Source organism: Phalacrocorax aristotelis, chromosome 7 (genome assembly GCF_949628215.1).
Source record: "Phalacrocorax aristotelis chromosome 7, bGulAri2.1, whole genome shotgun sequence".
NCBI classification, from domain to species: domain Eukaryota; kingdom Metazoa; phylum Chordata; class Aves; order Suliformes; family Phalacrocoracidae; genus Phalacrocorax; species Phalacrocorax aristotelis.
The window spans coordinates 35234656-35252297 of NC_134282.1; the positions used below are offsets into that span (position 1 = coordinate 35234656).

The 17642-nt window shown below is 40.7% G+C and overlaps 1 protein-coding gene and 1 long non-coding RNA gene across 2 annotated transcripts in view; one reads left to right on the forward strand and one right to left on the reverse strand.

Annotated features, from left to right (window-relative positions):
* Positions 1 to 2899, forward strand: part of LOC142060206 (uncharacterized) — a 23801-nt gene extending 20902 nt beyond the window's left edge. The window contains exon 3 of the long non-coding RNA XR_012661654.1: positions 287 to 2899. This is a non-coding gene — a long non-coding RNA (uncharacterized LOC142060206). The remainder of the gene's footprint in view (positions 1 to 286) is intronic.
* CRABP1 (cellular retinoic acid binding protein 1) overlaps positions 1 to 13406 on the reverse strand; it is a 13813-nt gene extending 407 nt beyond the window's left edge. Inside the window, exons 1-3 of the mRNA XM_075099986.1 lie at positions 13257 to 13406; positions 12631 to 12809; positions 9792 to 9905 (exon numbers count right to left, since the gene is read on the reverse strand). Of these exons, the coding sequence (XP_074956087.1) occupies positions 9792 to 9905; positions 12631 to 12809; positions 13257 to 13326 (363 nt within the window). The 5' untranslated portion in view covers positions 13327 to 13406. The remainder of the gene's footprint in view (positions 1 to 9791; positions 9906 to 12630; positions 12810 to 13256) is intronic.
* Positions 13407 to 17642: the final 4236 nt, after the last annotated feature.

Genomic DNA, 17642 nt, shown 5'->3' on the forward strand with positions numbered 1-17642 from the left:
TTTCCTCTGTCTTTTGACAGACAAGAGTAAAGAAAGGAGTAATTTTGGAAGAGGAATGCAATGTAAGTGACCTTTATCCCAAGGCACAATGAATTTTGTCAGAATGATAAATGATGCAGAAATTCCCTTTTTCTATAGTTTCTTGCCATGCATTTGTAAATAAACATAAGAAAGAATTTGGAATGTACCATTGTTATATTTAGAAACAGTTGCAGCACTTTGAACTGGAAATGCTGAGGGTGGAATTCAGATGGCACGTTCAAAATGTATTCTTTCATATTTGCAGGTATAAATCAGAGCAGTTCAAACAAAGTCAGTGGAGCAATGCTGAAGACCAGGAGGATGTACACCTATAACCTGTAAACATAATGCTGCTGCAAGATGTTGACAAACCATGCTGGGATACCAAAACCTTCCCTCCCAAGCTGTAATGTGGGCAGTGTCAATCACAACCTGCTTTCAGGATACTATGACCTTAACCAGGGAATCTGTTAACTATGATAAGGGTCTGAAATGGGGGCACATAATGGAGAAAAATGGAGTGGAGACCAAACTCATTTCACATGACGGAACACCTATGAGATCTCACAAACGTTTGAACGCTACACATCTGAAAGTCACTGACTTACTACAGATCATTTTCCATTATCATCCCACTTCTTATACCAGATTCAGTACCCCAGAGTACCTTAATTTTCCAGATACTTAGGGTTGGTGTTGTATGATGTTATACCGTGGACTGAAACAGAGTTTCAGATATGCATCTGAAAGCCTGCATTTTTAAAATTGCTCTGTAATTCTGCATTTAAAAGGCAATTCTACCACAGCAATATTGCAGTACAGATTATCAAGACATTTAGGCAGGACAGTGATTGTGGCAGCTGTCTGAGAAAGCCACTTAAACCCTGGAGTGTCTGTATGTAGTTTCAGGTCTGGCCAGCTAAAATCAAAGCAAGCAGTTAAATGTGAAGGAAATAACAGGTACAAGAATGAGAAAATACTGACTGCAAAAAACTTCATGTTCAGCTACCCTGGCAGACAGTTTTGAGCTCACCACTAACAGGTTGTGAGGTGGGATGTTTGGCTGAAGTAAGTGCCAGGTCTCACTGAAAAATATAATTAAGACCTACCCCAGTGTATTATGAAAATTCAGCTGGACTTTATTTGTTTTAATGCTTTCTATGCCTGTTTTGGCTGACATCTCTTTGAAAGGACTTGGCTTTAAAACTGACTCTGGCTTATATTTTGTTCACTTTATTGAGGAGAAAAGTCTGTTAGTATTTTGGAGATACAGGCTTTGGTTTTATCCATATAAAGAGCTTATATCAATCTTTACGTACATTTTTAGCTTATACATGTAAATGTCTCAAAATGACCATTAAAGGATGCAGATAGTTCTCTATTACCCACAGCCCAGCTGCAAATACCTTTGTTATGGCTTACTTCAACATTTCCAGTATTATTCACAAAAGCAAAATTATTTTGGCAGGAGCTTTGCCAGAGAAAGCAAGTCAGAGTCAAGACCATCCAGGGCTTGAGGTTGTCAGTGGAGACTGGAAGGTCACTGTGACAGTGATTGTCTTTCTATGGTACATTCAGGCACCGCTAAGGACAGTGAAGTTTGAGTCCCCCGCTGCTATTTCAACACAAATCATAAATAATAGTAAAACAGTCTTTGAGTAGTGTTCTTCAGGAGCTGGCATGGCCCCAGTTGGAGTTGCACAGCTATGCAGCCACATCTTGTGATGTGAGTGGGTGCCACATCAGCCAGTAATGCGAAAGGCTGCAGCAGAAGTTTGCCAAAACTCTTGTAACATCCCTAGTAAATTTACATCTCTAGTTTCAGGAAAATTAAGAGACTTCCCCTAAACCTAAACTTCCCCTTTCCCTAAACCTGTGCAACAGCAGTTATTCTCACAACAGGTCAGCAGTTGTATTGAGAGGGAACACTGCAGGGAAGAATAAATTAAAATAGATGTGATCCATACTGCAAGTCTGTCCCAGGGTGCCACTGTAGGTCTGAGCACACTCCTGGGAAGAGCTTGCTCCTAAGATATCAGTGTAGTCTGACTGGCAGCTTCCTTGCAAGACCCACAGGAGGGAGTGTGAAAATAAAGATAAAAATTTGTGGAGAAATAAAAAAAAAAGAAATAGTAACTTTCTGGGAAAGCTCAGTAGTAGGGCTGCATCCAGAGGCAGCAAGTCCACTGTATGTACACACAGATTGACTGTTGTGCACTCATGGAGTCACAACTTGACACGCTTGTGACAAAGCAGAATGGCTGTTTGTTTTGTACTTCCAACATCCAGCTCCAGGTGGGCGTCTGAACTCTTGAAAATCTCAGGCAAAGGACTGCATTCAAATTGGATAAAAATTAAGTGCAGAAAACGTGGACATACCTGGGGAACCCAAATACATAGTAGTCTTAATCAGTTGCTATACACAAGGATTGTAATTCTCTGCAACACACCAGTCTGTCATTCTCTGCAACACACCAGTGTCACAGTCTGGAAAACCACTAAAATTTAACACAATCTGATCTTTAAATCTAGACCGTAAAGAGATAAAAATCATGCAAAGCCCAATTACAATTACTGTGGAGTACCATGTAGCCACTGGGCACTTCTCAAACAGCCAGGCATTCTTTCCTTGAAAGCCCATCTTAGATTATGTGGCCTCTGACCTCTTTCAGGAACAAGCTTCATTTTTAGCACTTAGATTTTACACTTTATACCAATTCAGATGATTAGCAACCCAATTCCATGCCAAAGCACATAAATAAATGGCTTTGATTGTCACAGTTATGTACATGGTTTAAATGTGGACTTATGTAAAAGGTGTTACCCTACCTTATTGTAATTTACTTGCATTGTTGTTAAAACTCCATTAAATGTTGCTAAACAAAGCAAAGAGGAACATGTTCAAACTTGCTGCATTCCTTTTCTTGTGGTTACTCACAGAAATTTCTGATGTACAGCTGGGCCCAAGCTCAGGGGAAGGTCTAAATCAAAAGGCTGTTAATCCATTACCCTTCACACTTAAATCCTTGTATTCAAGGGTAGGATGAAGCAATTTAGTGTCTATAGTTCTAATTCTAGACAGGAAAGAAGTGATAGTTCCTGTGAGAACAAGCAGACTTGAAAGATTTCCATGACCTGAAGGAGTAAAACGTCCTAATAAAAAGCAAGAGAGTGAGCAATCCTGGCTATTAGGTGGTGAAGTTTCACCAGAGCAACTGAAAAAAGTGCAACGCTACCAAACTGCGATTCAAATCTAAGGAGAAGATGCAGGATTTCCACACACTGCCTTCTCATCAACCTGCAAAGTTCCCATTTATCTTACAAAATGCTACAAGGGAAGGCTTCTATCTAAATCTAAAATAGGATTTTAAATGTGCAATGACTGCAAATTACAGAATTGTTTTTTTCTCTTAGCTTGTCATAATCTGTAGCTAAGAGTCCAAAAGCACACTGCAAACAAAAGCCCTGCACAGGGAGATAATCCAATAAATTGACCTCTCTCAGTTCACTCCAGATCTGATGACCACAGACATTATTAGAGATTAAAAGAGAATTACAGGGTAGTAATATATTACTGTATGAGTAAATCTGGTTTTTGAAGGCCTTCTTTATAAACATTTGCTGGGGAGCCTTTGTGATAAGTGGAGCACACAGTATAATTAGGAAGACTGACGTCTAAACAGTCACCTGAGAAAAATTACTTCTGACAGTGTATGCAAAAATCCCCTCTTATCTGCTCATGACTGACCAACCTGCAGAGGCAACTTGCAAAAGGAAGACAGAATACATCAGCAAACAAATGGAGCAGAGAAGCTATTAAATGAATCCTCAGAAAAGGCTTTGTCCACATGCAAACTTCTATGTTATCCAGAATAAGGACATAAATCCTCACAATAAAGGCATATTGCATATTTGCTTTCTCCTCCTGACTCCCATAACGTTTTATGAAAGAGGTTGATCATTATGGGGCTGTAATCACAGAAGGTACAGCCCCCGCTTTCAAACTTGGACATTAATGACAAATCACCCAACATACAACCTCACTTTCTGCAGGATATCAATTGACAGGACCATGCAAAATCAGGTCATTTATCAAGGTACCTAAATGTTGGTATTTGTGTTTGAGAACTGCTATATTGTAGTTTTCCTCAGAGTCATGCAGCAAATGAATTACAGAGGTAAGAAGATGATACAATGGTATCTCTCAGCAGTAGTCTTGAAAGCCAGTACTCAGCAAACATCTAAGCTACAACTGATACTATAAGAGGCTGTATGTAGGATCAGATGCGTCCAAGATGCAAATGGATTTGGCTTCTTTCTCTGCTTGTATGTTTGGGATGTCACCCAGACCAGGCTGTATTAGTAAGCAGAGGTCCCTAAGCCCCCTTGTAAATCTGCTCGTGGCAAATAGTAAATTAAAGCATTAGGTCCATGGAACACATATGTAAGCATTATTATAGGCTTCTGAAATTTTATCAAGGCTGCTTTTATGAGGTCAGCAGCAAAATGCCCACTGACCTCAGTATGCGTAGACCCCCCTTTTTATTTTATTTCTTTTATTGAAAATCACTCTCCAAAAACTATAGAAAAGTTAAACACTTAGGTAGTTTAATGTTTTTCAATACAAGGCTTAGGCACATCATGAATCTCAGCATTTGGCTGCAAAGTATCTTTCCAAATCTGCACTGACCCTTCTCACCTACTCTGTTTAATTTCAGAAGACAGCAATATAATTTAAAAAATGTTCACTCACTCATCTAGGCTCCACAGTTCACTAGTTTTAATCAACTACGGCATGATTTTTCTGGAGAGGGAATGGAGAATAGAAACCATGCTTGAAACCCCCCTAATGTTCTGATCTTTGACCCTTGCTATAATTGATTCTGAGAACCCCTGTGTGATACGTGAACTGTGTAAAATGTGGTCTGAGGCTGTTTTTAAAGCCCCTCTTTAGTAATCATCCACTTTAAAATGTCTGCATGTTACAGATTAAACTAAGATCTATAGAGGAATGAGCAGCTATGAAAGCAGCAATGCAGATAAAGTTTGAATATAAATGTTTCTCATTTGAATAGCTAACATTTGGAAGCGGCATCCTTTAACTTGGTAAGAGCAGACCTTTTGTTCTTCTGACTTACACAAGTGATTGATAGCTCATTAATGTCCCTGACAAATACACACAGCAACAGCAAAAACATTACAGAGTATAGAAGAAAGGGAAGAAAAAGCATATTAGAATAGACTTATTCCCAGATCTTACTTTTCAGACAAGTAAAGGAAATACATATTTTTGTGTTATATTCTGATCTTGATTGCTCAAGTGCTAATCCAACCACAGTTTATGAATGTGGAGTTCTAAATACAGATATTCTGACTCTCTGCATGCATTACAGTCTTAAAGTACAATACAATATAATCCAAAGATATAGTCAAGACAAACAAATGTGGACTTTGATGGGGATCTATCCTTTTGACCTCCCTTCCTTGCATATTTAATGTAATTTTTTTACCTACATTGTTCAGTACTTCTAAAAATGCAGCACTGAAATCCCAGCAAGTGCATCACATGAGATTAGAATAAAGGAGTTCTAACACATTCACAGCACCTTTTTTATAAAGCAGAGCTTGATCCTTCTTCCCTTACTCAGCTGAATGGACTCTTTTTCTAACAGGACTTTAGACCTACATCTGCCATTGTATGAGTCAAATATTATTTATGCTACTAATAAGATTAATCTCATTCTCCATACTGCAAGAAGCTAAGGAGAACTAAAGACAAACAACTGGTACCTGAAGGTAAAGAAAACCCTTGCTAGTTAAATAGTTTGTCCCCAGCATCTGTGTACCAGAGGATATGATGTGACATAGAAGACAATCATATTGCTCCAAGGGAATATCTTTGAAGAACATAAGGAATTCTTCTGCCAGGATGCAAGAAAGATTGATAACTATACAGTAATATGGTTTCTATTTTAGCTCTGTGGTAGTCATGACAATTCAACACTGATTTTTTATTATTATTATTACATGATAATAAATTAATTTTATTTGACATGCTGTGTTGGGGAGAAAAATATGTCCTTTCACTAGGAAAATGTCATAATCTAATGGACCCCCTAAGCAATGCAGCATATTAGATCAAAATTATGTGGCAAAGCTCCAACATTTATGCAGCCAGTATTAGCAGAGTAAAACTCATTCCTTAGCCCCTGCCTGTTGCCCCAAGCCTTTTTGCCATTCATGCCTCATTCTAACACAGTTTAGATTCCTCCTTGCAACTTTTTCCAAATGGAGTGAGAGTTTTCTTGATTTCTTCTGCAAATGCATGTAATAGCTAAGAAGGAGACTCAAGACATCTAGAAAGATTTCTTTGGATAGAGGAACAGGAGCAAAGACTGTGTGAATAACTATCAGCCTTACAGAGTTCCTAAACTGCTACATCACAGGCTGTGCCCCATAAAAAGACAATTTCCCAGCTGCAGACATCTAGAAGTTCACAAGAATGTGGTTTCCTTCTGCTTATTTAAGGCTCTCTGCCAGAATAGAAATAGGGAAGCCTTACCAAAGCACGTCAGAAAGAATAAAGGAACAGAAAATATTTCTTAGTAAGTAGGGAGGTTTGAGAAGTGTGAAGGTGGCAACTGTTAAATGCTTGAAGTGATATAGACAGCAAGCCTGAATGAGAATGAATTTCAGGTCCTAAAGAACCTTAACAAAGCTGGGAGGATGGAATAAGAAAGACAGACGACAAAGATCTCCTCACTGTGATCTTAGTTTTGAAGATGCAAGATGTAAGTGGGGGTTTGCAGACTCAGATCCAAGGAAAATTTCCAAGCATAAAATAAAATAATCTAAATTGAGTCCTTCTTCACTGGAGTCGTGAAAAACCCAAACACAGTTGAGAGGCAAAAGATCAAAAGGGATCACAAGGTCTTTTCATTAAGAGCTCCTATTCCTACTTTGTTCCCTGTTATAGTTGAGGAACACACCTCAGCCAATCCCTTCAGGTAGTTTAGTTTTTAGAGCCCAAATAATGGTCTGGAGGGAATATTCTGGAGTTCTAAACTTAGGGGCCACAGACAAGAAAATACAGCTTCCCTTACTCTCCTCTGTCTTCCTTCAAACAGTAGAACCCTTTGCTGCCTCCCAGAAGGGTTAATTTTGGCCATCTTAACTTCTCCAAAAGACCAGAGACCTCACACTCACCACCATTACTCTTAGAAACACCTCATTGCTGAGCTTTAGGGTGTCAGAAGATTTTGAACATGTTGACCATTTATTTAATAGATTTGTACATTCAGTCCCATCAAATGTCATGACAGGCTTGAAAATCTTTGTCCTGAGGACCAAGTAATGTCCTAATATTTAATAAAGTGAAAGAGGCCATTATGCTCCAGCAAAGAGGTAGGAGAATGGAACTGCATATCATATTAAACAGTAAAACACAGAGAGAATGATCTGGATCACTTGGAAGCCAATAGTATGATTTCATAATGGGCACAGTAAAATCATACATTACAACCAATGAACATAGTCCCAACTTGAAGGAGAGGGGAAGGGGATCAGTCTGGGGAATCAGAAATGAGGAAAATTACTTGAGATCATGGTCAGCCAAGCATGAGTTCCCAAAGAAGAGTTAACAAAGTCTTTGCATATAAATCAGAATAATTTCAGATAAGAGTAGGGAGATGAAGTCACCACTACATCAGGTGCTAGTGTGATTGCTAGCAAAGCAGCATGTGCAGTTCTGGTGTTCATAGTTTAGAAAGGAAACTGGTAAATCGGAGTGGGCTACAGAAGCACTGAAAGAGTGATTCAAGGAAAGCTTGCTTTATATTGAAGGGCTTGAGGTCTTTCAATGATTTAGCTTAACAATGAAAAGGTTCTTCCAAGAGGTGCTTGACCAGTGTTGTTAGGAGGAGTATTTGCAATAACAAACTCTAGGCATATTATTTAGGTTCTTTTATACATGATATATAATGACTGGAAGTTGAATCTAGACATATAGAGACTAGAAATAACAGGTATATTTTAATGGCAAGGAAATTAACCAGTAAAATAACTTATCAAAAGTTGTGATTGAGTTCCTATAAATGGAAGTATTTTAGTAAGAAGAAAGTTTTTCGAATTTATATCCTAATTTGAAAAATAACTAAATCCAAAAAGCTCAACAGACTGTATTATGCAAGTAAAAAGGTTAGCTAGCTTTATAATCTTTGAATCACTCTGGTTTCTTAACCAACCTCTTCTTCCCCAGCAGGGTAAGTTTACATTGCTGATTGCTGGAGGCAACTGTATTATGACTGGCTTTCTTGCTTTGCTTGGAGCAGTTCATTTTGTTTAACAGCTGCTTCACTAGTTTGTTGCTTAAATAATGAACTTCAGAAATGTATTGTTAGAAGGCTGGAAAAATTACAGCTGAGAATATACTTTGTCCCCTGCATTATATATAAAGATGTGAAGCAGACATCAAAGTAGTTTGCCTCCCAAAGATTTTTGTTAATATAAAGAATTCCAGTGGTTGAGTCGAAAGAAATTATCCAGAATTGGAGTATTCATTCAATAGAAACCAGTGTGATTTAACTAACAGCATACACCTCCTCATAAGGGGTGGGCGAACAGTTCCAAGATGTCTGGAATAATATTAACACCTTAAAAGCTTTTTGTTTATACTTGGATAGGTTTGGGTCCTGGTTTTGTTTCAGATGTAATCTTAAAAACAGAGCTCCCACTTCTTTAGAGGAACATTGGGGAGGCTGTTTTTTAAAGTACAGAGGTTTAGTTGGTGTGATACTAAAACCTCCCTGCTTTGATGTTTTCTTACCCGTCACTCCAGCAGCCTGTCTTCCATGCCCAAACTGATGAGGCGTAACAGTCTAATCACCTATTTATCCAGAATTCACTAGTAAGAACGTGCAATAAAATGATTCTGAACTCAAGCTGAACTGTGATACTTGTAACTCATAGAAACTGTGTCTTTATCAAGTTCTGCATATTGTTTCATTAATGTAAAGGGATTACTGAGGAAAGATTCAGTGAACAGAACTCAACTCTAACAGAAATAAGTACAATATAAATAAATAAAGTGCATATGATTCATGGCATAAGTGGTGAGGCAATTGCAGAGGTGTTGCTCAGAATGCCTACAGCAACCCTGCTGCCCTATGGAAGGTCACATAGGAATTGGGGAATGTTGGCTGACAGCAATTGTGGAAATCTGTGTATTTCTGAGAAACCCATGAACCGGACTCAGAGATGAAGGTGGCAGAGTGGGGGAGGAATTCTATGTTCTTCATAAACAGAATGAGATTAGAGAACACTAACAACATGCCACATCCTTCCTGCTATACACCGTGTGATTGTGCATAAGAAGCAATTATGCACGTGCCTAAAAAAGAAGGTTCTCCAGAAATGAGGTCGAATACCTTCATCTCACTTTCACCAGAGAAAACCTGCAATAAAACAAGCAAATTCTTTGGTGGTAGTGTGAATTTACAGAGCAGAAGTGGCCCACTTGTGATTATTTCACAGTAAAAGTATGGCAAAAGTTATAGCAATAAAATGCAAGAACCTGCATATATCTTAATTTGTTCTTAAAAAAACATTTAAAAAGAAAGGAAAAAAAGCAATGTATGAATTGTACTGTAGAGGATTATGAAAATGGTAGTTTCCCAGATGGATTTAAGAAAGGAAAAAATAGTAAGTAATACTACATGGTAACAAAAACCTGTTAATACGGTGCATGTATTGGGTGGGTTCAAGGTTCTTACCAAAATCAGCTCGTCATTAGCTAATTCTCGAGTCCAGTATGTTTTGGGGCCATCTCCCTCAATAAGAGTTTGTTTGCAATAGATCTTGTTTTCATTCTCCCAAGTGGCCAAACTCTGCAGGCAAGAAAACCATTAGGAATAACATTAATTATAATCCCCAGCAGCATGAGGCAGAGACAACAATGAGCAGCAGTGAGAATAATTGCTGCAGTAAAGGAGCAACAATGCATAGATAAAGGCAAAGGGAAAAAGACAGTAGTGGAAAGTGGTGAAATAAAAATTAAGGCATGAGGGGGCATTTTGGAAATAGGTATATAATAATAACAAAGTAATTGTAAATGTGTCTTCTCGGTGTAAATCTGATTTTGTTTCCAAATTAAAAAGCCACCCAGTTATCAAAAAATGCTTGATGCTGAAAAGTATAATTTAGATAATGTGATAATGTAGTGTCTACATTCTCAAGCATCTTTGTACATGTGTGGTTTGACCTGACATGTTATTTATCACTACAGAGTCCCCTTAGTGTAAAAGTGTAAAGAATCATATTTATCATGTTGTAGTCATAAAAAATGCAGTATTTGTCACTTACTACCTTTCATGCTATATGGCACTGTGCCAAGTTAACTGTATATTAAACACTTACTGCACTAACAAACTAGAATAAATCACAACTAAATTAAAGAAACTTTCTTAGAATTCTAGTGTTTGCAATATTACTTTTTTAAGGTTATGGGTCTGGACATTGAAATACCCTTGGGCATTTTTCAAAGCATTTCAATAATGACTATGAAACCACCGAAAAATAAAAAAAAACCCACAGGATTTTGTTTAGCTTTCACAAACAGGCAATCCCTGACTCTGTTGCTTTTCATTCTAGCACTGAACTATTATTCTACAGAGCAACAGAACAGCTGTGCAGAAGGATGCCCTGTAATGAATGTGCAAGTAATCGCTTTATAACTAGCATGTGGGAGACATTCATTAGTCTGCGATTATATATATATATGTGTGTGTGTGTGTGTGCATATGTATGCATAAATTCAAGTTAACACTTCCCAGACTTTCCAAGGGAAAAAAACATTACTTTGATTTAAAATCAGCTGTTTGCTTTATAAATATTTTTTTCAAAACAATAGGTTTTTTAAGCCAACAAGCCATAGCAGTTCTAGAAAGCTATGCCTTGCAGTACAACTACATATGACTCGCTCTTTGTCTGCATGAACAATGGATCAAGTTAGTTGGAAGAACAAAACCCTCCACCCCATAAAGTGTATCAAAATCTATCACCAGTCAGCAATTTTGCCAGATATTGCAAATTACATTCTGAAGTATTATTTTATTATCTGTCAGTTTCTGCTCTCTGGCCACATCTTGGTTATATACACACAACAGTGCAACTCATTCCTGAGAGTGGACTATAAATAATTTCACAACACATGGAAGAAATGTACTACTTCACAAACACATTTCTTTCAGATTTTTCTGACTTACATAGCTTACAGTCATAATTATTATTTTTCCATCTGCAGCAATAAATCCTTCTCTAGAAAGCGAGTCACATTTATTGTATATGCATTATGCATGACGACAGTAAAACACTACTTCTGATAAATAAGATAAATTAACAAAGCCAGCAATGTTCCCTGAACAAACTGTTAAATATACGATGACTCATCCTAGAGATCAAGTGGATGTTCTAAATGTTCACTGACTTCCAGAACCTGCCTACCTTTTTCATAAATTTAAATTCATAGCAGTTGCACTGGAGATAGTAAGTTCTGAATTTTTAGTGGTGCAAATGGTCTCAGAAGCTGGCCCAAGAATTAGTAGACAACATATTTTGGAAAGTAGATTATTTCACCATCCTAGGATACTTTAAAAACTGTATTCTCATTTGGGACTACATTCTGATACTCTTTATTCATACTTCTTTTGTAAGTGTTTTATATATACTACTAAGTGTGAGAGTCAAATGCCTGAGGAAAGGATAACTAACCCATGCCTTCCATAACTTTTTTCAAAAGACAGCTATGACCACAGCCCAGTTCTCCAGTACCCTGGATCCCATGTATCTACACCAGCGAGAAGCTGGTGTCAGATTCTGCTGACTTAAAGCCCCCTCCATGGCCATAGCAGTGGTTACAAAGGTAGAGGAGCAGGGGCTCACACACAGAATCAAGCCCAAAACACTCCAGTGAACGCCCTCTAATGCACTTCTGCACAAGCAGATGGTGTAATTATGGCTGGTATAACACTAGCTGAAAGTCTGTCTTACACTGTTAAAGACTTATCTGATCAGCAAACTGGAGACATGCACTCACAAGGGAATGAAAGAGGATGTCAGCCCCAAACTACCAACAGTCTGCAGTCCTGCTTGTGAACTCAGCTCATTCAGTTTAGGACAAAAGTTATGTCACCTCTGTGCACTAAATCCTGACTCTTGAGGTCTCTCTTGCTCCACAGTTCCCCATGTTCCCATCCAGGACAGAGGTTTGGAGGAACTTTCACTGCAGCTGAGGTCTCCAGGGGAGAGGGAAGCAAAAAGAGCTGGACAAAACCCTGTGGGCCAAGCAGCTGGCAAGCAGGTACTTGAACTCTGCCTTTGGGACCTGCCATGCTCTGTTGCCTTCAAATTTCAGTTCTACCCTGCAAGAGGGAGAGTGTCGGAGGAAGGACAAGAGGAGCAGCAACCACCAAAAACCCCCAAAGAGTGCCTCTGGGAAGAGGAGGGTGGAGGGCAGCAATGCCACTGTTCGGGAACACTGGCAACTCATGTGTTTGTCCCATCTAAAAAGAACGTGGTAACACACACAAACGCACGCCCCAGCTCTCCTCCTACCCTGCACTTTCGTCCATCCACCGTCTCCTCCTCAAAGCTCTCCCCGATTTTGAAGTTGATCTCAGTGGTGCGGACAGTGGTGGAAGTTTTGATGTAGAACTGGTCCCCGTCCTGGCGGATCTCCACGTGGGGTTTGGAGGCGGCAGCCACTGCCACCTTCCTGAGCATGGCATTGACACCTGGGCGAAGCGGGAAGGAAGCAGAGTTTGAAGTTGCCAGCCGTGCCCGGGGCTGAGCTCGCCCAGCACCGCGCAGACCTACGGCGAGGCTCGACACGGCGCGGAGCCGCGGCTCTCGGGCGAGCTCTGCACAGACGGCAAATGCCGGGTCCTGCAAGGATGCCGACGGCAGATCGGGGCAGGAGCCAGCGGAGCAGCGGCAGCCCGAATCGCCTTGGAAGGACCACAGGCGCTCGCAGGTGAGGCTCTGCCCGTGCCGTGCCTGCGGTCGCCCTTCCCCGGGCAGGGCTCGCAGCTTTCCCCCGCACAGAGCGCTCCCGGATGACCGGCTCTGGAGGCACCGGGAACCGGAGCGCGGCTCCGGCTGCATCCCCCCCCGCGTCCCCCTCCCGCGGGACACAGCCCCGGGCTGCCCCCTGCCCGGCGCCAGCCTCCCCTGCGCCTCACCCAGCGCCTTGAGGAGTTCGTCGAAATTCTCGCTGCTCCTCATCTTCCAAGTGCCGGCGAAGTTGGGCATGGCGGGGCGGGCGCTGCGGACGGCGGCGGGGACGCGGGGCGGCTGCTCTCTCCCCGTCTCAGGCACCTTGTGAGGGGGGCGGGCCGCGGCGGTGGCTGGGAGAGCGGGGCACACCCACCCGGCCCCCCACCCCTTCCCCCGAGGCAGCCACACAGCCGGCCCCCTCCCAGCCATGGCCCCGCCACCCATCCGGCTGGCCGGCCTTCCAGTCCTCCATCCATCACTCCCTGCCCGCCTGCCTTGCAGCCGGCCAGCTGCCTCCTGGGGCTGCCCAGGAAGAAGAGCCCGGTTGTCACTTGTCCCACCGCTGGGGTGGTCGTTGAGGACTTGATGAAAGGCCCCAGAGGCAGGCAAGGAAGGGAGAGGGCAATCCAAATAAGAGCAGCCTCTCCGGGCTGACGCTGGATTGATCCCCACCACGGCAGGGCCGAGGCACAGTAATACACTGCACCCTTGCCCCCGAGCTCTCAGCGCACACAGGCCTCCCAGCTCGGCGGGCCTACACACCAACAACCTGCCCCCAGGCTCCGCATCTAGATGACCACCAAGCCAAAGAGGTGCCAGGGACCACAGCCCTTCCCGGGGTAGGAGGCTGTTGTAAGGAAGCTGTCACTGCCCCCCGATCCAAGTCTGCCCCTCGGAGAAGGGTGAAGGACAAAGACATACACAATGTCAGTACTGTTCCCCAGTCACAGCCCGCACTCCCTCATTGCTCTCTGGTGCTTTTGGCAGGATATAGCTGAGGAATCAGAAGGTATTCCTACAGCATCATAAAGAACAGCACTCATGGCTGTCACAAGCTTTTATGGAGAAGCACATCAAGCTATTTCACACTTATTTAAATTAACACCAGTGTACTAAAGATTTGAGCACTGCTTTCGGACTTTGCATGACTGTTTCCATCATCTTTGCTTTGAATCCCTCAGGTTCAGGTCAAAGATTCTAGGCTGAAGTTTCTTATTGCAGTGATTTATCCACATGATTAAGGGGAACAGAATTTGATGGGTTAAGGCATACGGAGTTTTTCTGCTGTTGTTGTGTATAAGCACATTCAGAGGTTTGTGATTTCCTGCTCAGAATAGAGCCAGATGTATTTTAATTATAGGAAAACCTTTGCTGAGCCAGCTTCATGGTACATTCACAACCATTCTTCCCTTTGTTAGACTCACTCTGTAAAATGAACAAGTCTGTTACTTGAGGTATGTATAAAATGTGTTCACTCCTGGAAATCGTATAGATCTGGGAGTTACTTTAGCCATATGTTAGGCAGGGTTCTCCAGTTCCTATATGCTGAAATTTGCTCTCATTTCTTATCCCAGGAAGAATTTTACTGGAGTAAGAACTACAGGGCAGAACCAAGTATTTGTCTGTTGGTAGTCACCCTTTTTCTACTGATTTTTTCCCCTGTCTTTTCAAAAAGACACCCTGGAGACCCAGCATAGTTCTTTAACTGAAATGTTTTGATGGAAAATGTGGGTTTTTTCAAGGAAATGAAAATTTCAGTGAGGAATATCTGTTTTCAATAACAGCATTTCGCAAAGAAAAACCAAACCCCCAAACCAACAAAAAAACCCCACACAAAACCAAAAAAAACCCAAAACAGAGAATGAAGCATTTTTCAGTTTTTAGTAAATAACAAAAGAATTAATCCCTATCTGAAATACTTTGTTTATTGATTTTCAATCACCTAAAAAAAAAAAACCAAAACAGACAAACAAACAAACCACTTCAGAAAAGAAAAACCAGACACACAAATAATTTCCCGATTGCAGGTAGGTTCAAGTCTTACAAATAAAAGGCTGCAGGCCCAACAAATCCATACCAAGCCTGTGTATTGCTATGAAACAGTGAAGAAAAACCCCACTCAGTCCCTCAGTTTTAACTTCTCAATTGCACAATTGAAAACATAATACCATGATCCAGGCTTCCTTCCAGAATCCTGCAGAATATGTCTACGTGGAGCCCAGTGGAAGTGATATGGCTCACTCTTTGCAGGACAAAGTCCTTAGCTACCTATGATAATAAGTGTGTGCAGCACAAACCATAGAAGAACCATCTATCTCTACCTGAGAAAATAAATTGGCCCAGAAGGTTTTAAGGGAGGAGACTTTATTCTTTAAAGGACCGTTTAAGTTCCACAACTATTCTTTCATTTGCTTTCCCACTGATACAAACAAGAACCGTTCCAGTAGATGTGAGCTCTGAGAGTGTTCCTAAGCTGTAGGACTTGTTTTCTAGGTGATGGACTGTGGCCATTGACCTATTTCATGATGACCAGGAGCGAGCCTTCAGAATACCTTTCATCTAGGAAGTGCAGCAAGCTAGAAGGAGCAAGTGCCTTCGTGTGATAAAGGCTCTGTTCTGCAATGGCAGCACTTTTAACTAATAATCCTAAATACATAGATATCAAATTACATTTTTATTTACATTATAATCTTCTCTCTAGGGTGTCTAACTGGCTCTGTCTGGCAATGTGTACATATTCACACCTTAGTTATACATAGAGGCAGTTTCCTTCAAGCACTGCATACTGTGGACTCACCAACTCTTTAGAATTAGAACCTCAAAGTTCAACCACAGAAGGAATTGTCCCTCTCTGAGACTGAGGGGCCACAGGCTGGAGACAGGCATGTGCATCTCCAGAGCCAATGTCTTCCCTCTCACAAGTAGTTCTTCATGTATACACAGTAGTTGAATTGATGACTAACAGCCATCCCCCCTTGCCCTTTCAGTTACATTTTTCTTTGTATCCTTCCTCTGTGCTTCTTCCCTTCCCTTTTAAATCATGTATGTTTCCCCCCTCTATCTCAAAAACACGTCTTCATGAGTCTCTGGCTTTACTAATTAATTTAAAAGTCAGCAGGAGTTGAATTCCAAACTCATAAGGAACCTAACTTCACTCCAACTAAAGTTTAAAAGCAAAACAACTCTTATATTCCAGTCCCTTAAGACAGCTAAAGCTCAGTGAGAAAAATGGTCATTTTATTTTTCCATGTTGTGTTTTATGAAAATATTGTGGATTGTAATCCCATTGCATTGTGGAATACAAATACTTAGACTGATAAGGCAACAGAGTGAGATGTAACTTAAATGGAAATAAATTTCGCATGGCTTATGTACTAGTTACAGCAATTACTTATGCATATAATAATAAGGATATAAAAGTCAGTAAGAGCTGAGTTTCTATTTTACAAGCTGTGATCATATCAGGTCAATGCTGTTAGATTCATTTGCATGCTGAACTTTTCATAGCAAAGTGAAGAAAAATAAGAAAATATGGAAAGAAGCTTAAAGGAAAGGAAAACAGAGGTGGGGTGTAAGAGCCATAAAGAAGAAAGCACTGTTATAGTAAAAAAATTAACAGGGGACAGAATGTGAATTAGGATCAGTTTACTGCATGTCATGGATCACTCAGATGAAGGCCAGAAATAATATCACTCTGGCAGATATGACTCAAATCTCTGCTGTTATAAAGTGAGGCTTGCTCCACTGAGATCAGAAAGCTGTACTAACTTATATTAGCTGAGCATATTGCCCATGGACTTTAATCCCCTTCAGAGATCCTAGCAGAGCAGCAACAGATGTTTACCAGGTCATGCTGAAATAACCCAGACTAAAAGGCAGTTTTACTTTTTTTTCAATCTCCCTCTGTATGTAATTTCCCCATTAACGTTATGGAAAACAGTTTGACTTTCAAAACATCCCCCTCAGCACTTTTTCCCTTTGGCATTTATTTTATTTACCTGAATCCCCTAAGGCTGACCCTTCCCTGCAGATGGACCTAATTAATCTTTCCAGCAGTGCCCCTAAGACAAAAGAAAGTAATATATGTACAGATGGGACCAGGAGACTCCATCATCCATCCAAATAAGTGACCAGTAATGTGACCAAAACTATCCCCTTGAGGTTATTGACTGGCCACTGTGAAGTCACACAAGGCTTAGCATAAACAATAAATTTTATTTACTAAGGTGGTACTCTAGAAAAAAAGACATTGGTTTATGGGAGAACATAATACATATTTCTGACATGAATAAATTATACAACTGGAAGGCAAATTGCCGTCATAAATTTATCTGCCAAATTCATTTACAATGGGCCTCTAGCATGGCAATAGGTGAAAAGTAATATGAATATATGCAGAGTAAACATCATTTCTGCATGTCACCTTGTATCTTCTACTGCACTCTCATTAAGTTGAAAGGATACCCACTATTTTCAAACTAAAATGCTAGAGGGATTTCCAGTCCCAAGTTATCCTTTTGGTTTTGGAGACCTAAGTAAGTGAATTATTGCATTGCTAGCGGTGGACAGTA